The sequence below is a fragment of the Sciurus vulgaris genome (assembly GCF_902686455.1).
Source record: "Sciurus vulgaris genome assembly, chromosome: 5".
Lineage (NCBI taxonomy): Eukaryota > Metazoa > Chordata > Mammalia > Rodentia > Sciuridae > Sciurus > Sciurus vulgaris.
Window position 1 is genome coordinate 20,430,261 of NC_136465.1, and position 24,922 is coordinate 20,455,182.

At 35.9% G+C, this 24,922-nt stretch overlaps 1 protein-coding gene and 1 long non-coding RNA gene across 4 annotated transcripts in view; one reads left to right on the top strand and one right to left on the bottom strand.

The window, feature by feature from the left end:
* The window catches only part of KLHL2 (kelch like family member 2), a 97,011-nt gene extending 77,771 nt beyond the window's left edge, over positions 1-19,240 (top strand). The window contains exons 7-15 of one of the 3 annotated variants that reach the window (XM_079143352.1): positions 1,013-1,129; positions 2,294-2,455; positions 7,454-7,571; positions 8,667-8,864; positions 9,301-9,402; positions 10,764-10,892; positions 11,714-11,854; positions 16,672-16,815; positions 18,122-19,240. In XM_079143352.1, coding sequence (XP_078999478.1) covers positions 1,013-1,129; positions 2,294-2,455; positions 7,454-7,571; positions 8,667-8,864; positions 9,301-9,402; positions 10,764-10,892; positions 11,714-11,854; positions 16,672-16,815; positions 18,122-18,150 — 1,140 coding nt within the window. In that variant the 3' untranslated portion in view covers positions 18,151-19,240. The remainder of the gene's footprint in view (positions 1-1,012; positions 1,130-2,293; positions 2,456-7,453; positions 7,572-8,666; positions 8,865-9,300; positions 9,403-10,763; positions 10,893-11,713; positions 11,855-16,671; positions 16,816-18,121) is intronic. The other 2 variants (XM_079143353.1, XM_079143354.1) reach the window with 2 other exon arrangements.
* On the bottom strand, positions 19,100-24,813 carry LOC306663030. Its single transcript, XR_013764332.1, has 2 exons — positions 24,464-24,813; positions 19,100-19,548 (listed from the first exon to the last, which is right to left on the bottom strand). It is a non-coding gene; the product is annotated as an uncharacterized lncRNA (long non-coding RNA).
* Between the last annotated feature and the right edge of the window lie 109 nt (positions 24,814-24,922).

Sequence of the window (24,922 nt, forward strand, 5' to 3'; positions counted from 1 at the left end):
GTAGGGTCTGACATAGGATGATGGAAACAGGAGAGAAAACAGAACTGAGAAATAATAGATAGAATTGACAGACTGCAGACTGTCTTGTTCACTTATTTATCTCTAACACCTGGCACGCAGAAGTACTTAATAAGTATTTGTTGACAGAATGAATTAAAGAGGGAAGTTAATTATAGTGTGTGCTATTTTTAGTTTCTCTATTTCTGTATTCAAAAAAAACATTTTTGCCTCCAGTAATTCATTTGCATGTTTTTTTTACATTTTTCATAACCTTTTAAAGATTAACAGGTATTATATTCATCACTCTGGGAGGAAATTTTATAGAAAAACACTGTCTTCATATTAGTTTATTAGCTTTCTCATAGAAATATGTTTTAAGTAGTTATGCCCTTCTTAAGTTGTAAAAAAGTTCACACCATTATTACATTTTAATATCCTACTATTATGAGAGTGTAGAACTAACCTATTGTGCAGATCCTCAATTTTTAAGTGTATGGTTCAACATTGGTTTGTAAACCTAGAGAAAAATTGAAAAATGAGTTTTGTATAAGTCTACATGGTTTTCATTCCAAATATCACTTTATTTTATTATTTGAGTGCTTTATTCCAAAGGAACTTGAGATTTAAATCTGTGTAAGTAGAACAAAATTCAATTTGGAAAGTTATCAACAGTGAAATAGATCATGTATCATCATATTATCACAGCTGCCATTCAAGTTCAGTGAGCCTAGATAATGTACTTGGTAAAATGCTTGGTAAATATCAAATGAAAAGTACTTATTAAGTACACAGTACTTATTAGAGTACTTACTAAATTCCATGTTTAAAAAAACAAAGAAATGAGTGAATGGCTTTGTAAGTATGTTGCAAATCAGGATTTTGATAAAATTTAAGCCATGGATTAAATTTGGGTGTCTTAGCAAGGGTTGTGTATAACATGTAGTATATTTTGTCCAGATGCTTGGGTATATAATTCATTACTTATTTTTTCTTTCTCCATATTTTCTGCAAGGTATTTGAAGCAGTAATAGCATGGGTGAACCATGACAAGGATGTGAGGCAAGAGTTGATGGCTCGACTAATGGAACACGTACGGTTACCTTTGCTTCCTCGGGAGTATTTGGTTCAGGTAAAAACATGCAAAACTTAGGAATATGCATAATGCCCTGTCACTGACCTGACAGTGTGAAGATCCCAGTCGCACACTGATAAGATCTGCAGGATACAGGAAGGAGGGCCAGTTAGGACACCTGCAGTCTTTGGGAACTGTTCTCTTTTTAACATTCCCCATTCTTTAGAAATTTGTTTCAGCCCCCTTTTCCGATTTGGTTAAGTAGATAATACAGCTTTAAGAGGTAGTATTTGTGGTCATTTAAGTACATATGATAAATGGGCCATGACTTTGTGTTACTGTTCTACATCTTCTTTGCTTTGTTCTTTTGATTCCCCAGCAGGAATGGAATTTTAAGATCTGACCCAAATGCTGTTAAATTCTACTTAATAGAATAATTTCACAGCGAGATGTGTTTAGTTCTTTTTTTTTTTTTAATTTCTAAGCTGAAGAAAAAAAAGGTTATTTGAAATAAAATAGGAATAATGATTCCTTATTAATCCCTGAACAGTTTTAAATTTACTTTTTATTGGCACTCTTATAGGAATGTTTCAGCATTATTTTCGTAATTGAAACCATCTAAAGAAACATCTCTTTATTAAAAGGTTAGATCTGAATCTTTTAGAATTACTAGAAAATGCATTATTGAAATTAATCTGTGTAACTATTGGTCCTCTGGTGTTAAAGAAATGAATTTTAAAAACCTGTCTTGCATTTGAGGTCAGGCATAGTCAGGACAAGATTTATTTATGATGTAGGCTTTGTTCTTTTGAACAAATATTTTAAAGTATTTTTGAGTCTTTTCCAGATATTTTATTTGCCCTCTTGAGTTTGAAAAAAGTATTGTTAACTTATTAGTTTTGCCTTTCCCATTTGAAGGACTCATTATCTAAATTTTGTTTATTGGATTTTTGTTTTGCTTTTTTTTTTTTTTTTTTTTTTTTTTTTACTATGTAACTTGATGTTTAGAGTTCATATTATCTAGCTGACCTTGATGTTTATAATTTTCATTGCAGTTCTTCTCCTTTATTTATACATGTTTTTCTCTGCGAGTCATACATGAGCAAAAGTAAAGAGTGATACAGAGAAGATGGTTACTGCTGTTTCCTCTTCTTTACTTTTGTTTCTTCAGTAGTTACATCATGAAATAGTTGTTTATTTATGGGGTTTATCTCCTTACAGAGGGTTGAAGAGGAGGCATTGGTCAAGAATAGCAGTGCTTGCAAAGATTACCTCATTGAAGCTATGAAGTATCATTTGCTGCCAACAGAGCAGCGGATATTAATGAAGAGTGTCCGTACCCGACTGAGGACACCCATGAACCTTCCCAAAGTAGGATCTATTGTTCGTACTTGTTTTTACTTCAGCCTAAGCCCTATAGTAAGCTGTTAATGTTTTTGATCATCTGAATTCCCACGCTTACTTTAGTTATCTTGCAAGATGCAGTATGCTTAAGAATGCATTGTAGAATATATGATTTAATCTCCTTGTTAATTTTATATGTTGAGGGTGGGGTTTGTATGCTTCATTTATTCTTAATAAACTGCATGATATTACTCCTCTGGAATGGAGGGCAGCTGGGTCTTGTCCCTTTGAGTTTCACTAGCTCTTCTTATAGTAGGAAACACTAGCTGTGGTCAAAAGAAGAAGATCAGACTAAGCAGGAATATTTCTGTGTAAGAAATTATAGGATATATAACAAAAAAACCTGGTAGTTTCATGGAATTATATATTAGAACTAAGGATAATAAAATAGCTCATTCAATTTTTCTTCATATTCTTTATTGTATACTGTTTGAGAGTTTCCCATACTTCATACGTAGCCGTTTCAACTTAGATTTCCTGTGTATCTTCCCATACCACCAGTGTCCATGTTTTCCTGTGGCAAATTTATATTTGTACCTTCAGTTTTTTAGTTGTGGCCACTCATGATTTACTGCTTTGATTTTTCTTTCAGAATGACCTCTCATTTCTTTCTCTGTCTGCAGTTCTTTCTGGTCTATTTGCCTCTTTACAGTACTACGTTAAGCCCCATTTTGTGTGTGGTCTAATCAGAATGATCCATAGTATAACATTTTATTTATCGATTTGTGTTTACCTCTTAAGAAATAAGAATTAACCTGTTTTTCCACATCTGTAGTTATTACTTCTATCCTTTCCATTGAATTATGTCTTTAAAATTCTTCCACTTATAATAATGCTTTTACTGTTTTTCCAAGTTTTATTTCTGTAATCTACATTTTTAATTGATTCATATCTTAATTGGTGTTTTTTGTTTTGCTCAATGTTAACATCAGTCCCAATTTAGAGGTCACTGCAGATTTTGCCATTATACCATTGTAGTTAATTTTCTAGATCATTAGTAAATGCATTAATTTAAAGTGGACCTCAGCACTTGCCCTGGTAACACCTCATTAGAAATACCCACCCACTGACAATCCATTTGTAGAAAATTTCAGTCCATATGATTACATTTATTATCTAAACCAAAAATGAGAATTTGGCATATAACATTTGGTAAGATTGAGTTTTTGAGAATCAAAAGGATTCAAATTTGGTATTTTCTTTTTTTGCATTCATCTGCATGTTACTCATCATTTTATTCTCTAGAAGTTTGAATGCTTTTCTCAAAATATTCTAAATTTTTACTGAGAATTATTACTACTTTAAAAAAAATATTTGCAAGGCATTCACTCCTACCCTGTTTTGGAAGTTGGTATTTGCCTTTTTTAAATTTTCTGATCTCTCCTCAGTTCTCCAAGATTTTTCAAAAATAATTGTAAGTGGCTCAGTAAGTACACTAGCTAGTTCCCTAACACTTCAGTATGCATGCCATCTGGGTCTGCTGATTCTATGAGTGTTTATATTTTCCAAAACCCCTTTACCTGCTTTAATAAGTAGCCATCTTTATAATTCTCTGTTACTTCGTATTTGTTCATATTATTTGGTGTTTTTATTCTTATAAAAAACAATTTTTATAAAAAGTGTTCAGAATCTTGGCCATAAATTTAGAATTACTTTTTTTTTTTAATGCTAGTCTTTGTAACTTCTTTCTAGTTTAATAGTTTTTAATCATTTCTTATTTATAAAAAAAAACTGTCTTCTTATATATTCCCTCTTCTGGCATCTTCAGCTTTGTTATCTTTAACTATACTGCAGAGAAAATTTGAGTGAAAGCAAATTTACAATTTCTGGGATTAACATGTCGCTTTTGTAAACCTCCTAAAGAATTCTTGGTAAAATATTTTCTCTTTAATGAAGCTGTGCCATCTATTCAGTTTAGTTTTCCTGGACTTTACTGGTATGACTTTGCCCTTCCAACTGTGTTACACTTCTTGACTTGGCAATTCTGTTGCTTTTATTTTGTGGTGGGTAGACAGATTCATGGAGGTTCTCTTACATGCTGCTTCTGTGCTAGCAAGGTGTGCAACAGACGTGGATAATAGTGAGCAGCACTGTTGTTTCAACTTTGCATGTCTCACCTAAGTGATCCCTTCTCACTGTTTGTTTATTCATGCATATTTTTGAAAAGGTGCTTGTGTAGGAAGCTTTTCAGCAGCACTGTTGGCTGTAAGGTGACTGTATTCAGGACTAATTCTGAGCAAGCAAGAATGAAGCAAAGATTAATTTCTTATGCATCTGTATTTCATAGTAATGATACATTTTATCATCAAACAGATGAGTCAAAGGAAACAAGATGGGGTGGTAGTGCTGAGGAAATTATTGTGAGATTTGGATAATTTTTCTATCACAGTGACTTAGTCCTTTTTATATTAGGATCTCATTTTATGAACTCATACTAATTACATGTTTGGGTCTTTTTGTATGTTAAACATTAGTTTTGCATTCTCAGTAAATAGTGTTAGGATTGTGTAAGGCATCCTTGTATCTGAGCCTCAATGAGAAAACTTGTTTTGTAGTGTACTTTGTTTTCTCTTTAGAATCTGTACTTTTACAAATACTGTCTTATTTTTAGGTATGTATTTTTTACTCAGTGAGTCTACTAAAATTTCCAATGAAATCATAAAATTTGATTTTTCAGAAACATTTAAAACAAATATTTAATAGGTAGAGAAAACAAAAAGAACAAAATTTAATTGACCCACATTTCAGGATGATCACTTGAATTTGCTTAACTTCATAGCTCTTACCCTCCTCAAATGTTACATGTAACTTTTTGCCATGTAAGATTTTCCCTGTTTCCATGTTCTTTTATAGCATAATTAGTGTGCTGCTTCTCAAATGGGGTCAGGTGTGTTTTACAGATAAGTGGGGTGTCAGCATTATGAACAACTCTTGTGGTTAGCACGTTTGTCTAGAGCCCAGTGCCTTGATCTCTGTCCCAGCTCTCTTGTCCTCCCATTGTACCTTCTCCCTTCTCTGATTGCTGGACTCCCAATCCCCACCTCTTTGTGCGTCTCTTGGTTCAGTGAAGGACACGTTACTACTGTTCTCTGTAGTAACACATTTTCACTTCCATCCTCATTTTGATGTGCAAAACAACTATTGTTTAGAAATTATGAGATTCAGAATTTGAGAATCATGAAATCTATAAATCAGTGCTGTTTTAGGATGTAAAATAAATATTCTGAGTTTTTTTTAAATTGATCTTTATCAGATAACAATATTTAAGATTTTTGTATAAACCTTCAGGCAGTTTTGAACACAGATCCCTAAATACAAGGTTGATCTTGATGTCATTATAATTCTGTGATTTAATAACCTTGTCCCCTCCTTTTTTTCTTTTGGTGGTAGAAGGGGAGGGCATTATGGGTTTCCTTTGCTAATTCTTCCTTCTGCTTATTTGAATTCAGCACTAGAAGAATGATAGACTTGAAATAAATTGTGTGGTTGATCTATGTTCAATCTTATTTTAAGATCTTTAGAGATTCTTTCTACCCTCCAGCTATTAAATAACTAACATAGGCTCCTTTTTGAAAACTTGGGATTTTCTCTGATTCAAGAATCATATTTTCTAAGTATCCATCTTTCTATAGTTCTAAGAATAGTTATGCCATTATTCAAAGTCGCAGATCTCCCCAGTTTGTATGTATGAGTTATTCCATCATTCTGTTTTGATTTTTTTGTTTTGTTTTGTTTTTTAATATTTTTAGTTGTAGATGGACATAATACCTTTATTTTTTGTATGTATGTGGTGCTGAGGCTCAAACTCAGCACCTCACACCTGCTAGGCAAGCACTTTACTTCTGAGCCACAACCCCAGCCCTTGTTTTTTTTTTTAACATCTGTTTTTCGTATAATCATCTCATCACATTTTTCTCAAAGTGCTGGTCATTCTTTACAGTTTTCCGTATGAGACATTATTAACTCTGACACCTCCCTGATTTGACAGCTGTATTTTCATTGGTGCCAGGAAGTACCCGGGTATACTCAGTAAAAGTTTCTAAATCCCATCCATCTCTCAAGGCCCTGGTTCCCCTCCCTGACTGAAGATTTTGCTTGATGGTGGCAGCTTTTCATTTTCTGATTAGCAGAAACCAATTACCATCTGTACTAATCATATACTTTTTGATCACATATAATTGTATTTTGTTCTTTAATTATTTCATGGGTCCTTTTTCTTTAGTGAAATCTCTCAGCTCTTGACTGGCAGAGACCATGTCTTACATTTCTCATATAATACCTAGCACAGTTCTGGACAGATACAAATGATAGGCAGTTAATAAATATTTGTTGAATTGAATTGAGGACATTTATTATAGACCTCATTATTCTCAGCAGGAGAGTATAGTGTATTCATTTGTTATGATTTGTAGCATCTCCATTATTTGTCCTATTGGTCATTTTATCTGAGGGACATCAAGGGAGATCTCTTTCCTTGGAATTCAGGAATCTATGCTCTTTTGTCAATCACTCCTTTTGGATATTTTTCCGTCTTTCTTTTAATACCTTACTGTCCTCTTCACCTCGCCTACCCAGTGACATATATTTATTTCTCTCTGTCCTTGATTGTGGAAATCTAATCCCTGGTCATTGCAAAACCAGGATCAGGTTTATAGCAAGCCCTGTGATCTACCGCAGCCTTGCCAGTGCTGACTGCCTGCTGTTTTTTGGCTTAAATACCGCTTTTGCTTCAAGGATCAGAAACTTATTTTAGTTTCTGAAATCCTTATTTTTGACTAAATGTGCTAAATAATGGAATTGTAGTTCTAACATGTTCCCTGTGGTTGATGTTTACTACATGTTGTTAGGGGGTTGTTTTCCCTCCGCTCACCCTGCCATCTCATTCTAACACTCCCTACACCAGTCTTTGTAGGACATATTAAATCTCAGAACATGTAAGAATCATTTGTTCAAGTGCTTATATTTCTGCCCTTCCAGTTGATGGTGGTGGTTGGGGGCCAAGCACCAAAGGCTATTCGAAGTGTGGAATGCTATGACTTTAAGGAAGAACGATGGCACCAAGTAGCAGAATTGCCTTCCAGGAGATGCCGGGCAGGTAGGCATGATGCATTGTGCACAGTTCTCCATTATTGGGTCTTTGAGAGCTTCTCTCTCAGGTCTTATTTTATTAATTAGAAGACAGACTATTAGAAAAGTTTTGATTCAAGCCACTCTGTGGTTAAGTAGGGATTCAGGCCTCATACAATTCATCTGAGACATTGATAGGGATAGCTGCTCTGCCTTCATTTTTAGATATCTTTATGGTTATCTAGAATAAACTGGAGGAGCTGGCAATTTGCTGGATATTTTTCTAATTACCTTTACAGAAATGTTGAGAAGGTAATTCTTTAGCTTGGGATCCTTAGTTCTAGGAGATGTCTGACTCTGCTGTAAACCACAGTTGCTTTCATACAGGCATCTGTTTCATGAACATTTATTGAAATATATCTTATTTAGCTAAAAATGTGATCAGAAGAGGCATTTGCAAATGTTGGGAATCTTTCCCAGGACTTAATCTGATCCATAAATTCCTATCTCCCTTAGCAAAACGAGTTTTAAATGCAGTGGAACATTTCTATGATGGTTGAGTATATATTGGAGATCATTACATATGAGTATATCTAGAGTCACTTCATTCTTTTCAGATTTGTCTTGGACTGGGGTCTAACTCAGTGGCATAGTGCTTACCTAGCATGTGTGAGACCCTGGGTTTGATCCCTAGCACTACAAAGAAAAGAAAGAATAAAGTTGGTTAGTACTTTATTTTGGTCTAGATGTAGTATAAGTTTATTAGGTTTTGTTTTTGTTTTTCTGTGCTGGGGATCTAACCCGTGGCCTTACACATGTTGTGTAAGTGCTTTACTGCTTAGCTATACATGCCCCAGCCCATTCATTTTTAATTAAATATTAAAACTTTTTAATCTATGTTACTATAAGCAGTGCTACAATGAATTCCTTATACATACATCATTGTGCACTTGTGATTATATATTCTTACAAACGAATAGTATTTTTTAGGACTTATTCAGTCAGGTTCCACCTATGAGTAGCATGGTCTAACAATCACTGTAGACTTACTGGAAAGCAGTCTTCCAATAGTGGTAGTAGTTGGGTCACATATTCATCATCAAATGCTGCATTCTTTTTGCAGGGATGGTCTACATGGCTGGACTTGTTTTTGCCGTTGGTGGCTTTAATGGCTCATTAAGAGTTCGCACTGTAGATTCCTATGACCCTGTGAAGGACCAGTGGACCAGTGTGGCTAACATGCGAGACCGGAGAAGCACTTTGGGAGCAGCTGTGTTAAATGGATTGTTATATGCAGTGGGAGGCTTTGACGGGAGCACAGGTAATTTCCATCTCATCTTTTCTACATTGCTGTTACAGTTAACATAGTGATCATATTTACAGAGCAAATTATAGCACATTTGAGTGCCCACATAATGGGCATTATATTTAAAATGTTTTAAAATTGCATCAAGAATTTCTTTGAATGACGTATGTCAGAGTGCTGAGTATATAAATTTCCTTTATCATGCATCAGTATCAGTTATCTTACCATGTTTAAAAAGCTTGTAAATGACAGTAGTTTGAATAGGAAGGAGTTCCTCAAAAAAAAGCTGTTCCTATTTATCACATAATTAACATGATTCTATTCTACCATTTCCCCTTTTTAATTTTAGCCCAATGTAAAAGGCCTGAAGTATTTTTCCCTAATAATATCTATAGAGAGAACAACTAAATTTTTGAGAGGAGGAAATTAAGAGTATTGTATTTTATTATAGGTTTATCATCTGTGGAAGCATATAACATAAAGTCTAATGAATGGTTTCATGTAGCGCCAATGAACACGAGGAGGAGCAGTGTTGGTGTGGGTGTTGTTGGAGGTAGGTTCTGGCAGTTTTCTCAGGTGAACACTTCCAGGTACATATTGTTTCTTGATTCTGGAGAGTTCTAGTAATCTAACCACTCATCTTATAAATGGGCAAGCAAATTATAACTTGAAAAGAAAAAATAGTAAGTACTATAAAATTGTAATTATTTAAAATTAGCTTGTTTGTATAAACTAACCTGTATAAGGCCCTTTCTCTATTCTCCCCCTCCTCTCTCTGTGTTTGTCAGTGTATGTGTATGTACTCTATATAAGACTGTTGACTAATCTTAATACTTTTGTTTGGGAAAAAAATCAGGTGATATATATACAAAATTGTATAGCTGGAGAAGGGCTGTTTAACATTTTAGGGATGGATTGCCATAGTTACTTATATATATAAACCCTACCTTGTTCCCCAGTAGAATTTAACGAGTCCTACAAATACTAAGCTGTGGTGTGGCTCTTTTTTTTCTTTAAAAAATACTGGCTTATGCAAATTTGTGGCTTCTCATTTCCTCTTTACTACAGGTATAATTCTCTGCACTTAAAAATAATTTTACTAAAATATAATTCACATACCATACAGTTTGTTCATATAATGGATACAATTCTGTGTACATCTATCACAGCACTTCATTTTAGCACATTTTTATTACCCCAAAGGCAACCCTGCTTCCCTTAGCTGTTATCCCTGACCTCTTTGGCCCTCAACAGGCACTAATCTACTTCCTGCCACTTTGTAGATTTGTCTCTTCTGGACATTTTATAAATGAAATTTTATGGCATGTGGTGCATCGTAACTTGCTTCTCTCACTTAGCATGTTTTCATCGTCATTTGTATTACACATTTATTAGTACTTCCTGGGTTTCTTGTTGTTGTTGTTTCCCCATTTTCTGTGCTGGGTATTAAATTCAGGACCTTACACATGCTAGGCAAGTGTTCTACCTCTGATCTATATCCCAGCCCACATATTTCTTTCTTTCTTTTTTTTTTAATTTGCTAAGTATTTCATGGTATTCTGGTATTAACTCATAATTTAGCTTTTTTCCAATTTATTAAGATAACTTTATTTAATTGTTTTCCAGGATGTTGCCACTTTTAACTAGTGTTATCTAAGGATAAATGAGTGTAATTTCTGTTCTGTTAAGTTACTGATGAAAATCTAAAATTAGCATCATCATATACACTCTGCAGATCTTCATAATATAATTTGGTCATTTACTACCATTAAGAGAAGGCCTTAATATATTTTATAAAAATAGTATCACTCTAAAAGGAAACTCTGCTACCATGGGAGAAAATATGTAAATATTATATGACTTGAAAAAATAGCATTTTTGTAAATTTGGCTTTCTTTGTGATTCCATGTTTAGGTTTGCTCTATGCCGTAGGGGGTTATGATGGAGCTTCACGTCAGTGTCTTAGCACAGTAGAATGCTATAATGCTACAACAAATGAGTGGACCTATATAGCAGAAATGAGCACCAGACGGAGTGGAGCAGGTAAATTGAACTCCATATAGCAATTAAAGCACAAAATGATGGAAAATAATTAAACAGATACAGTGATTCATTGATATCTCTTTATGTTATCTGCAAATATATGCTGAGTTTAATGGTACTACAAATTGTCTTTTGAATTATGCAAGTAGTGGTAGGTAGTACTTTTGTGCACTTTTACAAAGTAAAATTTAATATCTAATTGCTTTATGAAAGGGTTCCTTTGTTGAGTACAGTGGTTCACACCTAATCCCAGCTTCTCAGTTGGCTGAAACAGAATGATTGCAAGTTCAAGGCCAACCTGGGCAACTTGGCAAGACCCTGTCTCAAAATAAAAATAAAAAGGAATGAGGACGTAGCTCAATAATAGAGCACTCCTTGGTTTAGTCCCTAGTACTGCCAAAAAAGCCTTCTTTGTTTCATTTATATAATGTTCGTTGTTCCTTTGATTTTTTCTTTTTTTTGGGGAACTTCCTAAATAATAAGCTATCCATTTCTTAGAAACTGGGTGCTTTAATATTACACTGAGTTACTTTTATTATGGAAGTTTTCAAGAGGATTCTATTAAAGGACTTTTGCCCTGTATTTCACCTATATATTATTTTTATTCTCTTTGACATGCATCTTTTTTCAGAGTGATAGTTCTTATTGAAATCCTAGTTTATTCAGATCTATTCATTTCCATTTCTTAAATTGTATGCTTTAATGTTGCCTTCTATTATGAATTGTAATTTCAAAAATGTTACTTATAAGACATTTACATAAACTGGTACATATTTCTTGTCACTTTTTCTCTACTATAGTTGTTTGGTTGTGTTTTATAGGTGTCGGTGTGTTAAACAACTTATTATATGCTGTAGGAGGTCATGATGGCCCTTTAGTACGAAAAAGTGTTGAAGTATATGATCCCACCACAAATGCCTGGAGACAGGTTGCAGATATGAACATGTGCAGAAGAAATGCAGGTATTGTCTAGCTTAAGTTATAGAAATTTTGGAAGTTTTACTAGTATTGCTGTATATTTCCATTTTTCTTTTTCTTTCCTTTCCTTTTTTTTTTTTTTTTTTGTTTTTTCTTTTGTCTTGTTTTGTTTTGTTTAAATACATTCTGTTCCACTTTTCTTTTTCTGATCTGTGTTCTCTGATAGACTTTGAATTCTTTAAAGGCAGAAGCTTATATAATAATCCTATAAAAGTGAATGCCTGCTATCATAACTGGAATATAACATGTTGCCATCACACTTCAGTTAACTTATAATTTCTGCTAGCAAATATCTTTCGTGGTGAATATGGATACTAATTTGTTACGGGTATAGAATTCTCTTTATTTGATATTTGAATTCATCCATACTTACCACAAGGCATTTTCGAGTGCCTACCATGTATCACATACTGGAGATCCCAGTTCTCAGGTCATTTGTCTAGTTGATTAAATATTTATTCCAGGTTTAAAAGCTAGTTGATTATCTGAATCTGAAGGAGAAACTTGAAGAGGTAATCCTAATTTGATACAGTTCAAGATCTCCTGAAAATAGAAAAAACTAAAGCAATAACAATGTGTTAGTTAGCCTTTTTTCATTGTGACAAATACCCGAGAAAATCAACTTAATGGAAGACAGATTTATTTTGGTTCACGGTTTCAGAGGTTTCAGTCCACGGTCAGCTGGCTGCATTGTTTCTGGGCCTGTGGTGAGGCAGTACATTATGGTGGAAGGTGTGACAGAGGAAATCTGCTTACCTCATGGCAGCCAGGAAGCAGAGAGAGAAGAAGGGGCTGGGGACAAGAAATAACCATTCCAGTGCATGCCCCCAGTGATCTGCTTTCTCCAGCCAGGTTCCACCTCATGCAGTTTCCACCACCTCCCAATAATGTCATCAGTTATGTAACCCCAATGATGATCCATTAGGTTAGAGTCAGAGTGCTCCTGATTCAGTCACTTCCCAAGAGCCCCACCTCTGAACATTGCTGCATTGGAGACCACACCTTTAACACACGAACCTGTAGGATACACGGCAGGTCCAAACCAAAGCAAATAACAGAATATAATTTTGAGAACAGAAAAGTCTTCAAGATTAGAAAAGTAACTATAGTCACCTTTCACTTAATGACAGAGACACATTTTGAGAAATGCTCATTAAATGATTTTCTCATTGTGCAAACATCAAACACAAACCTAGAATATTATATAGTGGTCAGTCACTTCACATGTCCTCATATTGATGCCATCAGGAGCCACAGTAAACACAAGATGTTTGAGGCTGCTCTGGCTTAACATGACATACTGACAGTAACCTGTTTTATATAAGTAGATGGAATACATTCTGAAATCATTAAAGTGCAATAAATATATAAGCAAGTAACTTGGTGTTTATTATATTATATTGTACTTAATTGTGCTAGTTTTTATACATTGGCTGTGCAGTGGGTTTTTTTTTTTTTTTTGTAATACACCAGTATTACCATAGACTCATGGATAATGAATTGAACTATGGTAGTAGGACAGATGCACCAGGCTACAGCATCACTAGGTAATAGGAATTTTTTTAGCTCCATTATAATTTTATGAGACCACTACCATATATGTGGTCCATGATTGACCAAAATGGTTAATGTGGCACATGACTATCAATAAAGATCCAAGGAAATGACATACAAATAGAAAAATAGATTCAGGATAGCTGGATGACTGGGAAATGTTAGTCTTCTTCAAAATGCACTTACCTTCATGGCATTTCTCATAGTCTAAAATTCCCTGTGATTCTCAAACTCATCTTACACCACTGGGTTAGGTTTCACAATGCACCCCCCCCTCCAAATGCTCTGGTTAATTTCTCCTTACTTTAAATGTGATTACTAAGGAAGACTAATAAGTACGTGAGACTGAAAAACTGTCAGCAACAGGGCAGAATTTATTTAACTCTATTTGAACTTGTACTTTATCCAGTCAGTTGTATTTGGTGAGGCGCTTAAAAAAAAAAAAAAAAAACAAAACCCTCAGTAAGATAGAATCTAGAACTCCACAGTAAGATGCACAGTTCTGGGCTCTTAGTAGAATGAGTGCTTGACTCCAGTACATATGGAATTAGAAAAACTATGGTGATATGTGCACATGCCTTTCTGGCTTAGGAAACTATAATTTGTAACTTGAACTATTATTATTTTCTTAAAGATTTAAATAGTATTTTCTGTATACATGTTTATTGTTTTTAAATCAAAATTAGCCAGAAGAACAAAAAAGATAATTTCTACAGAGAGAGCTATTGTTAACCCACTTTTTAAATTTTTTTAATATAAAATTTTTTAATTTAAAAAAGGGAAGTGTGGGATTTAGGAAAAAGACGTGTTCTAAGTCTATTAAAAAGTTTCATACTTTGATTTGAAGAGTAGGTAATCAAACTTTATTTGGTAATTCTCAGAAAGAGAGGGAAATATAGAAACTTAGTCTTTATTTTCTTTCTCAGTCAACTAAACCTATTATTCTCTGTGCAAACAATGGAATTTGAATAATTTACTTCTGCCATTTGAAAAATACAATATGATTTTACTATAAACATTTTTTAATTTTTCACATAAGCTCATAAGAGAATGTTTTTTAAAAAGTAACCCCCATTCCCTATTTCTGATCTAAAACAAATTTCTGGTAAGACCTGTCCAGCCCTTCCTTTCTAATATCCTAAGATAAGGATCTCATCCAGCCACCTAAATTGGGACAAAAGGGCTGGACTGGTAAGGAGAGCAGGACATGAGTTCAGTTTTAAATAAGAAAGATGAGAACATCATAAAAATTTGAATTAGCAAGCAACATACAAATCAGATTTCTTAAGTTTTCATATGTATGGTGAATTGGGGACATCAAGAATGGAGGAAAAGTAAGATTATGAATAACCTGTGAACACTTAGCACACCTGTAATAGGTTCTCAGTACATGTTTGTGACAAAGTATACCAAATAGACTGGAACTATTGAAGACTGCAGGAAAGCTCATCCTTTGGCAGAGTGATTTGGCTTCCATCTGCCTAAAAGATTCTGGTGTTGTGAATTAGTGGATTAGTAGAATGACATCTTCTGAATATACAGCTTGTGTATTCAAATGTGTGTAGAGAGGGAGTTCCTCTTCTGTGGTGGAATGTTCTTTCATCTGTCAGCTCCTTGTAGATGTAATGGGGGAAGCTCATCTGTCACAGCTGAGGCATTCTGGAGGCCATTTTGTCTTTCCATAGTTATGTGTCATCTGTCAGTGAGCTACAATACAGACTTGCATACAAATACAACAACTTTGGGGCGCTTGTGTGGCAGCAGTATTTGGCTCTTGGCTTTCAAGTATTTGAACTACTGCAAAATGGTGTGCGTTTAGCCAGGTACTGTGGTAATGCCTGTAATCCCAGCTGCTTGGGAGACTGAGGCCGGGGGATTGCAGGTTCAAGGTCACCTGGGTAACTTAGCAAGACCCTGTCTCAAAATGAAATATAAAAAGTGCTGGGGATATAGCTAAGTGGTAGAGTGCTTGCCTTGGGTGCAAGGACCTTGGTTTAATTGCCAGTACCTAAGAGGGTACAGGAATGAAAAGGTAGGAATTTGCTTCCTTTGACATTAGTAACACAGTTGAGTAGAACAGAGACAGTCCCCTCCATTCAAGTACACTTTTAAATACTGTGTAGTAATGTGGGCTTGTTTTTTTATGTTAAAAATCTGTAAACATGTATTAACTAGGTTAGCAAAACCATCTTTAAACCTACAGAGACCAGTGGTAGAACACCATTCTTCTGGATTCTTTGACACCCTCTAGTACCAGTTCATAATATTTCCAAACATTTATTAAGATAGACAAAATTAAATTGAAATAAAGAGCTTTTAAAAGACATTTTCTTTTCATTCAGTAGTTTGTTTTCTTAGAATTTATATTAAAAAAGAATTGAAAAAAAAAGAATTGCACATGTATTCAAAAAACTATGCAGAGGGATCCTTATTCATTGCAATACTGTTGACAAGAGCAAAAAAATACACCAAATATCTATCAATAGAGGAGGAGTAAATAAATTATGTTATTGTATATGTGGAATACTATACAGCCATTGAAATTGAGTGGATCAGTATTTATTAACTTGGGGAAATAGCCAAGGTATATTGTTTGTCAGGGTGAGTATTAAGCAGCATATATAGTATCAGCTACTTTGGGGTTAAAAAAGGAAGTGTCTTGGTGTATTTATATATGTATATATGGGGCACAGATAAAAGTCAGCCAGAGTTGAGATAAAAATTTTAATGATCATTCTAGAAATTTTTGAATTTTTGCAGAAATGAGTTATTCTAGTAATCAGATAATACTGTTCTTTGCTTTTAAAGAAAATAAGATAGCTAATCATTTGGTATACTAATAAAATTAAGAATAATTTTTACCCTCTATTAATACATATTTTGTCCTTAGGAGTCCCAAAAAAGCTGATTTTATGAGAGTTATGACTTTGACCTCTAATTTTATATTATTTTTAAAAAATAAAGGGAAGATTAAAACAGTTTCTAATGTACAACATAGGTTGTCATGAAGATTATATGAAATAATGCATATGTGAAGCAACTGCTTCATAAATGACATGCAGTAAGAGCTTAGCAGTGGACTTAGACTCTCAGAGACAAAAGGAATTCTTTACATGTTCATTTTCTCTTCCTGGCTCCTTTCAAGGAAGAAGTTTCTCTTTATCACCTCACCAAACATGTACAGGGTTGTTCCTGATTATCCAAAGACTTTAAATAATTGTTTTCTCTCTGCATAATTTTTTTAAAGGAGTTTGTGCAGTTAATGGTCTGTTATATGTTGTTGGAGGGGATGATGGTTCCTGTAACTTGGCATCGGTAGAATATTATAACCCAACAACAGATAAATGGACAGTTGTGTCATCTTGTATGAGCACAGGGAGAAGTTATGCAGGTAATAATTGTCTAATTTTCTTAGTCTTCTATTATAAAAAGATGACATTTTTAACAGGTTTTCTTTAATAAGAAGAAAGACTTTTCTCAACTTATATGTTATATCTTATTCTCAAAATAATTTATATTGGGTATGTATCTTCTGAAATAAAGCACCAGTATTCATTTGTCATTCTATATCTGTAGTCGTTTAGTTAAAATCCCATCTTTGCAGTACAGAGCATACAATAAGTTTTAATAACTAGAATCTGTATGCAGTGGTGAGGAATACATTTATGTGGCTAGGCTTTAATTCCTCAGATAGCCAAGAAGTATGATCCCACAGGCACAGTGGTGCACACCTGTAATCCCAGCTGCTTGGCAGACTGAGGCAGGAGGATCTCAAGTTCAAGGCCAGCCTTGTCAACTTAGACCCTGTCTCAAAATAAACAATAAAACGGGCTGGGGATGGAGCTCAGTGGTAAGAATGCACCTGGGTATGATTTCTGGTAACCCTTCCCACCCAAAGATGTGATCCCTACAACATCTTCCCATGACCAGGCTCCAAGAGATAGTATAGTGAAGCCGTGGAGTAATTTTTCTTTCTTAGGCATATCATTGGTTGAATTAGAAAATATAATTTTCCATTCTCTTAGTAAGAGAAATGAATATATATATATATGTATATATATATATGAAGTCTTAAAACTGTATGTTGTATTTTTATTATTCTGATGACAGTGTTTAAATATTTGTTTCTAGAATGCTTTTTAAGCAAAATCAATCCAATAGTGGAGAAAAAAAGAAGTCTGTTATACTAATTAATCATCACTGTTGTTTATACATCGTCCAAGAACTATTACAGTAGGATCCCAAAATAACACGACTCAATAGGTGAATTTTTCAACAGTTTGAGATATAACTGACATACAATAATGTATATTTAAATATACAGTTTGATTACTTTCAACATATGTATACACCCATGAAACCATCACCGTAATCAAGATAATGAATGTGTCCATCATCCCCTATTTTCTTTCTGCCTTATTATTAGGTGAATTTTGGTATTTTCTAAATAAAGTTATTTTCCCCAAATTGTATGTATAAATTCTAGTTCTGGATTAAGTAGTCAGATGTAGTCCCAGTTTGTAACTAGAATTCACTGTCATTTAGATTGAAATGATAGTAACATTAAACTGTAAAGAGATTCTGAACATCATGTTTGTTCAGTCCCTGTGGCTTTGGCATTATAAAATTCAGTATTTTTGTAGAGTTACAGAATGCTGCCTGTGATGTCTGTTTTATTTCTTCATTTCTTTGCTCAGGGGTCACAGTTATTGATAAACCATTATGAGCCTGGAGGACATTTTCGGCATATTTACACGAGAAACAGGCTTCCACAAGTATTTCTGAAGTGACTGAGAATCTAGCACTTCTCCACTTGTAGCTGCACTTTAAGGCTCAGCAGAAGATAAGATCGTCTGCCTTTATAGGCCTCGGATACTGAAGATTATTTTTGGTAGAAGCACCGTGTAGGCTTTTTCTGCAATGAGCAGCAGCTGACTGAATTTTAATAAGAAACCTGGACTGCAGTACTTATTCTGTAGTCTTTAGCTAACAGTTGCTTTCATAAAGACTAGTTCTCATCAGCCTGGAATGACTATGGATTATTTTGTGAAGGAGGATAAAGTTAATGTGTGTTCTTGTAAAATTAAATTTTATCTTTATTCCTTCTCCTGAAAATCTGTATACCCAGGAACTGAAAATCTTTGAACAGGTATTAATATCTGCGTAAGTATACAAAGTGATTGAGGGATAAAACTATTTGCTTTTATAAATATCTTTGATTACATGAATATAATAAATTGTGTGCATATAAATGTGTGTCTATATGCTTTCCTTTAAATGTTTGAAAAGATGTTTGAAACTTGATTATACTATTTATAATTGGCACAGTACTTTGAATTATGCCAGTACTACATTGTAAAACAGAGTTGTATTTTTTGATATTTAACAATGCTTAACACTTTAAAATGCCACTTCTGAGGAATGAACATGGTGTAACACACTTGAATATGTGTGATGCCAAACTTTTTAAAATAAAGTATAAATTATGCTTATTTATTATTTTCTTTAGTTTAATCTTGGTCATGTTTTGGTGTGTATTTTTATTTTTATTTTCCTAAAGTAACACTTTGGCATGAACATACTGCAGGTTTTTGATGAATATAATGAATGTATGGAATTCAACTGAATTTGCATGGTCTTAAGAACTTTTTCTGTGTGTATAAATTTAGCTGCTATTAACAGAAGAGAGAGCTTTCTGTGAGTAGCCATGTGTGTTGATCAGATACAGTTTTTCTGAGATCTTCAATTAATCTTACTTTAAAGATGACCAAAACATGTCTTTCTTGAATTATCTTTGAATAAAAGTTTGTATATTATTTGTTTTACAATGTCTTTGATTTTTATCTATTTAGTTTGATACTCAGAAAGTTGCCTGTTAACATTTTCTGTTCTTTTGTAAAATCTGCATTTCGTGACCTCCCAAATCTGTGTTTTTAAAAATTTCTTGCCAAAGTAGCCTGTAAGGTAATGCCGTGAAATCAGTAATTGATAGCAGTGACAGTGATTTATTAAGAACATATAACCATCAAGGAAGATCTCTGAAGGATCGATGAAACTTAAGCTTCATATACTTCTCTGTCCCTCACAATAAGCAGGATGCCAGAAAAAGATAAAGCGAGTAGCACTGGATAAAAAGATCAAGAACAGAATAACTTATCCAAAGCAACTAAGAAGCATACAAAAAGAATTACGGAAATGGGAGTGGGGTCGGGGTGGACAGCTACAGAGCTGGACAGAGTAAGGAGGAGGGGCAGGAAAGGAGGAGATGAGACAAGACTGGACATTTCTCAGGAGAGCCATTTAAAAGTTTAATATGAATAAGGCATCATAAGTCAATAATTAGAAGAAGGACCAGTAGAACAAAGGAAGGAGGGGAATATGGGGGAGGGAGGAGGGAAAAGAAAGAGGAGGCACCAGGGCCTGAAATGCAGCAAATGAAATTCCACGCATGTATGATTATGTCAAAATGAACCCATCTGTTATACATGACTAAAATGCACTAGTAATAGCATTAAAAATGAACTTTATATAACTATAATGCACTAATAAAAGCTTTTTAAAAAAGTAGGAGCTGTTGCCCAAATAGTTGGTAATCATGAGAAAAGAGGATGGATACCATTTCTATTTAGTTTTAATATAGATTCTTTCAAATCTAAACAGGCCCACATTAAATACTTGGTTGTGCCTTCTATTATAAATGAAAATATAAAGAATTTAGCCAGAAAAAATCTGTGTTCACTTTGAAAACACTAATTTCTGCATTAGTATGGCCTCCTGGCAGGTCTATTGTCAATAACTGCTACAGGTCTAATGAATTTGGAGTTCTGTTAGATGTTTCTGACAGCAGAACCAAGAAAAGTATGAGGGCATTATCCTTCCTAATCATTTCTTGTAAAAAATGTAGGGAAAAAACCAAACAGTTTCTCCTACTGTACTCTCGCAATGCAGAACACTTCTGTGACCACGTGAATGTGGAGTTTTCCCCATACGAACTGATTCGCCAGTGGACACCCTAAAAATCACTTCTAACAGCATCTCCCTGGAGACCTACCTGGAGATAGTGTCAGATCCCACAGGTTGGGGCTGCAGCCCTAGGAGACTGCCCCAACTTCAGATGCTCACTGCAGGTCTGAGCCAACTGGCTACAAATTGGGATTCCCACGACCTCCTCCTTGGTTAGATTGATTTGCAAAAATAGCTCATAGAACTCAGGGAAACACACTTACTGGTTCAAAGGTTTTATAAAGGATACAGATTAAGAGAAAAGGTGAGATGGGGGTGGGGGAGGGGAAAGGGCCGAGCTTTCATGTCCTCCTCGCGCCTGCTGCCCTCTCAGCACCTCTGTGTTCACAACCACGAAGTTCATCAAACCTTGTTCCTGAGTTTTAGCAGAGCTTGCTCTCCAGCCCAGACCCCTTCCCAGAGGTTGGTGGGTGGGGCTGAAAGTTTCAGCCCTCTGATTCTCTAATCAACTGTTTTTTCTGGTGACTGGTACCATTCTGAGGATATTAGGGATCCTACCCTAAGTCTCATTAGCATAAACTCAGGTGTGATCATTATGCTATTTATTCATTATTCATGATTATTATTCATAATTATTAATATACATAATGAATAAATAGCAAGACATTATCACTCAGGAAATCCCAAGGGCTTTAGGGGTGCTGTGACAGTAACAGGACAAAGACCAAGCATATTTCATATTATATCACACTTCTAAACACTAATGTTCTAGGAAACTATGAGTGTGAATTAAAGATTTATTTAAAAATTTCAAAAGCTTTTCTTAAAATATAATCTATTAGGGTAACAAAGTCTTAGCTACTTATGTCAAACACCTCTTTGTCTTGATTTTCTCTTTGAAGTTTATTAGTTTGCAGAAGTTTGTCAGTAGCAGGATTCATAACAATGATTTCAAAGACCTTCAAAGGTAGTTTCCTCCCCCAGGCCAATCTTTGTCTTTCTAGTTTGAAACATCTTGTGTTTTTGTTTTGTTTTGTTTATTCCTCTAACACAGAGAAGCCTCCCAGCTTGTTCTATTATATGAAAATGAGGTCAGAAGTTAATTCAGAGAGGTATCTTAGAAACCTCACCAAGAAAGCAGCCCCAGCTGTGTGCCGCATTCAAGGCTGGCTCAGAGTTCCTAGCCTCAGCTTTGAGCAGAGTTCAAGGCTGGATTAGTGTGCCTGCGCTGTGAAGTAGCTCTGCCACCTACTTTGCTTGGTCTGCTTTGTTGGCTGTTGTGATGGCTAGGGTTAAGAAGGATGGTATGAAAGTTGCTGGAAGTCAGCTCTCTCCCTGTTCCTTGAAGACTGATATATAATTTCTAGTACTTATTACCTCCTTCCTGTCCCTTTTAGCATGAGAACCCTAGTATTTGTGATCTCAGCCACTGATGATAGGTGCGTACAGTAGCATACCATTACATGGCCGTGTGCTAAGGTTGCCTTATTTCTGTTTGGTCTTGAACAAATTGTCTTGTACTGACTTAAATGGCTGCCAGTGCCTCATTTTATAGAGGAAGCTGTGTGGGAGAGTGAGTCAAGATTTTGAGTCAAGATTTTGGAATTCTAATTCTGGGCTTCACCACTTTTTTTTTTTTTTTTAAGGAAAAATGGAGTGTGATGTATTGACAAGCCCATGGGCAAGCTCTGGGTTTGTGTTCCCTTGTGTCATTTGCTGACTGTAACTTTCAGTACATTCTTAACCTCTGATCCTTATTTTTATCACTGCTGAAATGACAACAGTAGTATTATGTCACAAAGTTATTGTGAAATTTGATAAAAATATGCATATTATTGTTTTTCAAACAGGGTCCTCAGTAAGTTGCAACTAATGTTACTGTTCTCTGAGCTTATCTTTTCTTCAATATAGGGAAATAAGTGAGTTAAGCTGTAAGGCCCCCCAAAAAGGAAACCCCAACTCTGTCCCATGGATGGACGGCAACCCCAATCAACCGCAGGAGGCGTCACTTGATGCAAACCGCAAGAGGTGTTTATTCCAGCGCGCTGGGACCCAACTCGAGGAGTCGAGTCCCTAGCAGAAAATCTTGTAGGTTTATAAAGGCAGAAACCACACATTGGGAGGGGTCGCACATGAAAGGGGGAAAGGGGGAACAAAGCTGCCAGGAAATTTCAAAGGGGGTCTGGGTTTGCTGACAACATGTTTCACAATGTTTTACAACAGGCTGTAGATTCTGGTCAATAGTTTCTGGTAATCCTACTGTTTGAGCACTATCTGGCTATCAGGCTCAATTTACTCTTTTACTCTCTGTTTGGGAACAGAGAACAGCTTTAATGGCTTTGTTCCCATTACTGGGAGGGAAACCTTAGGGAGTTGAGATAAAACAGACAGCTTAAAAAAATGTCCATTCTTTCAAAGCTACCATATGTACATTTCTTTTCACCTCTAAATCTTCAGTGTTTTAAAGTATTTAACTCCTCTACACATACATCTCTGCTCTGATTTAGAAAACTTATCTTCTGTGGCAGAATTCTAAGTCAGAACTAATAACCAGCATTTACTGAGCACATTTTGGGGGTGGAGGGCAGGTTCTGAGTAGGGACTGAACCTTACCTGTGCATGCTATGCAAGTATTCTACCATTAAGCTATACTCCTGATCCCTTGAATGAGATACTGAACACTTTCTGTATACCAGATACTGCACTCACTAATAAATGACAAGCTAAGTAAGTCTGACCTCATGGTGTATGTTGTTACTGCTACTTGACAGGGCAGCAGGTTTGGGCAGAGGGGAAAAACTGGGCTACAGTGCAGTTACACAGACTTGGCCAATAGGTGTGGAGTTCTGAAGCTGGAATGTTTAAGTAAAGCAGTGCTAAACTGGGGTGAAGGATTGGACTTTTATGCTTCCTCATCAATCAGCACTGTACTCAAGCAGCTCACTATGTGCTCTGGCAGAGGTGGTGGGGTGGGGCGGGGAGTGGCTCTTAAGTGCTGAAGGAAGGTCCTGGTAGGGGCACGACAGCATGCACATGATTCACCTTCTGTCAGCATCCTAAAGACAGGATTCTGTCTTTGTCCACCCAAGGGACAGATCCCATTTCTTTCCCTTTGGTATGATCCCTGCCCTGATAATTTACAAAGAATGTGTGTGCCAAATACATGGAATAGTTAGATGAGTGGGTCCAGGTCACACTGGACCTCTGAAAGACACCTTTCAAGAGGAAACTTCATCAAGAAGATGGTACCTCAGTTGATAGGGAAGGGAAAGGATGGCTGATTATTCCAGGAAGAAGGGCTGGTCTGTTCAAAAGCAAGGAGAGGAACAATAGCATCCTGTCTTAAGAAACTATAGAAAGGGCCTTTACATGATATGCATGTATATTAAAACATTGCATGCTATCCATATTTACAATTTTCATGTCAATTATACCTTAGATGTGGGGGGAAAAAAGGGAATTTCACTGGCTCAAATGGTGCCCTTATGCGATTTATTTTTGTGTATTTTTAAATGCACCTTTTCCTTACCTGAAAGCTTAGGTTCTATATATATGTATCATCACATCTACACACAGGCTTATTACACCACAGTACACAGCGGGAAGAAATGGTATGAAATATGCCTAGAGATGAAGACAAAGTATGTCAAGCCCCAGCCCATGTCCTCCAGCCATCATTGTCCTGGGAAGTAATCGCAATGCCCATTGCAATGCCCACATTGGGCGTTCCCAGCTCACTTTCTGGGTTAGGTCAAGGCTTTAACGATCCCATAATTGCCATCTCCCTTGACTTAGAATTATTTTCTAAGCCTTTCAGAGCCTCTGTTTTCTCATGTGCAAAATGGGGATAATGGCCACTACCTCTGGGTTTTGCAGAATTTACATTGCATTTGAAATTTTCTTCCGGTACAAGGATTTATTAAGGGATACCTGGGGCTGGGAAAAAGGTGGAAAAACCAAATCTAGTCACTAGCTGTGACGTACATTATCTAACCACTGATCCTTATTTTGTCATCACTAAAATAACAGTCGTGCTATGTCACCAAGTTATTGTGGGATTTTAAGAAAGGATACACATGTTACTTCCTCCAAACAGACGACGCTCAATAAAATAACAGCTATTGTTGCTGGTCGCCGAGGAAGGCGACACCATCTGTAAACAGAACAGTCAAAACAGTTCAGAAACTCATTTGTACCATTCTTCCCGGGTTTTAATAACGTAGCCTTCCCGGGACAGTGGCCTGGTACTCTGTTCCCGGCAGCGCTCACTCAGGATGGGGTCCCGCTGGGGCCCCAGTTGCCAAGGCGACGCCAGGCGGCGAGCCGGACGGAGTTCGTCCCGCCCCCTCACGCTGTCAGGCGCTTCTGCGTTTCCCCGCCTCCAGGCGCACTGCGGCACCAACCACTGGCTGGACGCCGGGGTCTCACTATCCTCACTCCATCCGTGGAGCCAATGGCTGGAACCGCCAGGGATTCGTTGGCGCGAGTCACACGCTTTCGGCAACGGTACTGACCAATCACCGCGCGTAGAAGGC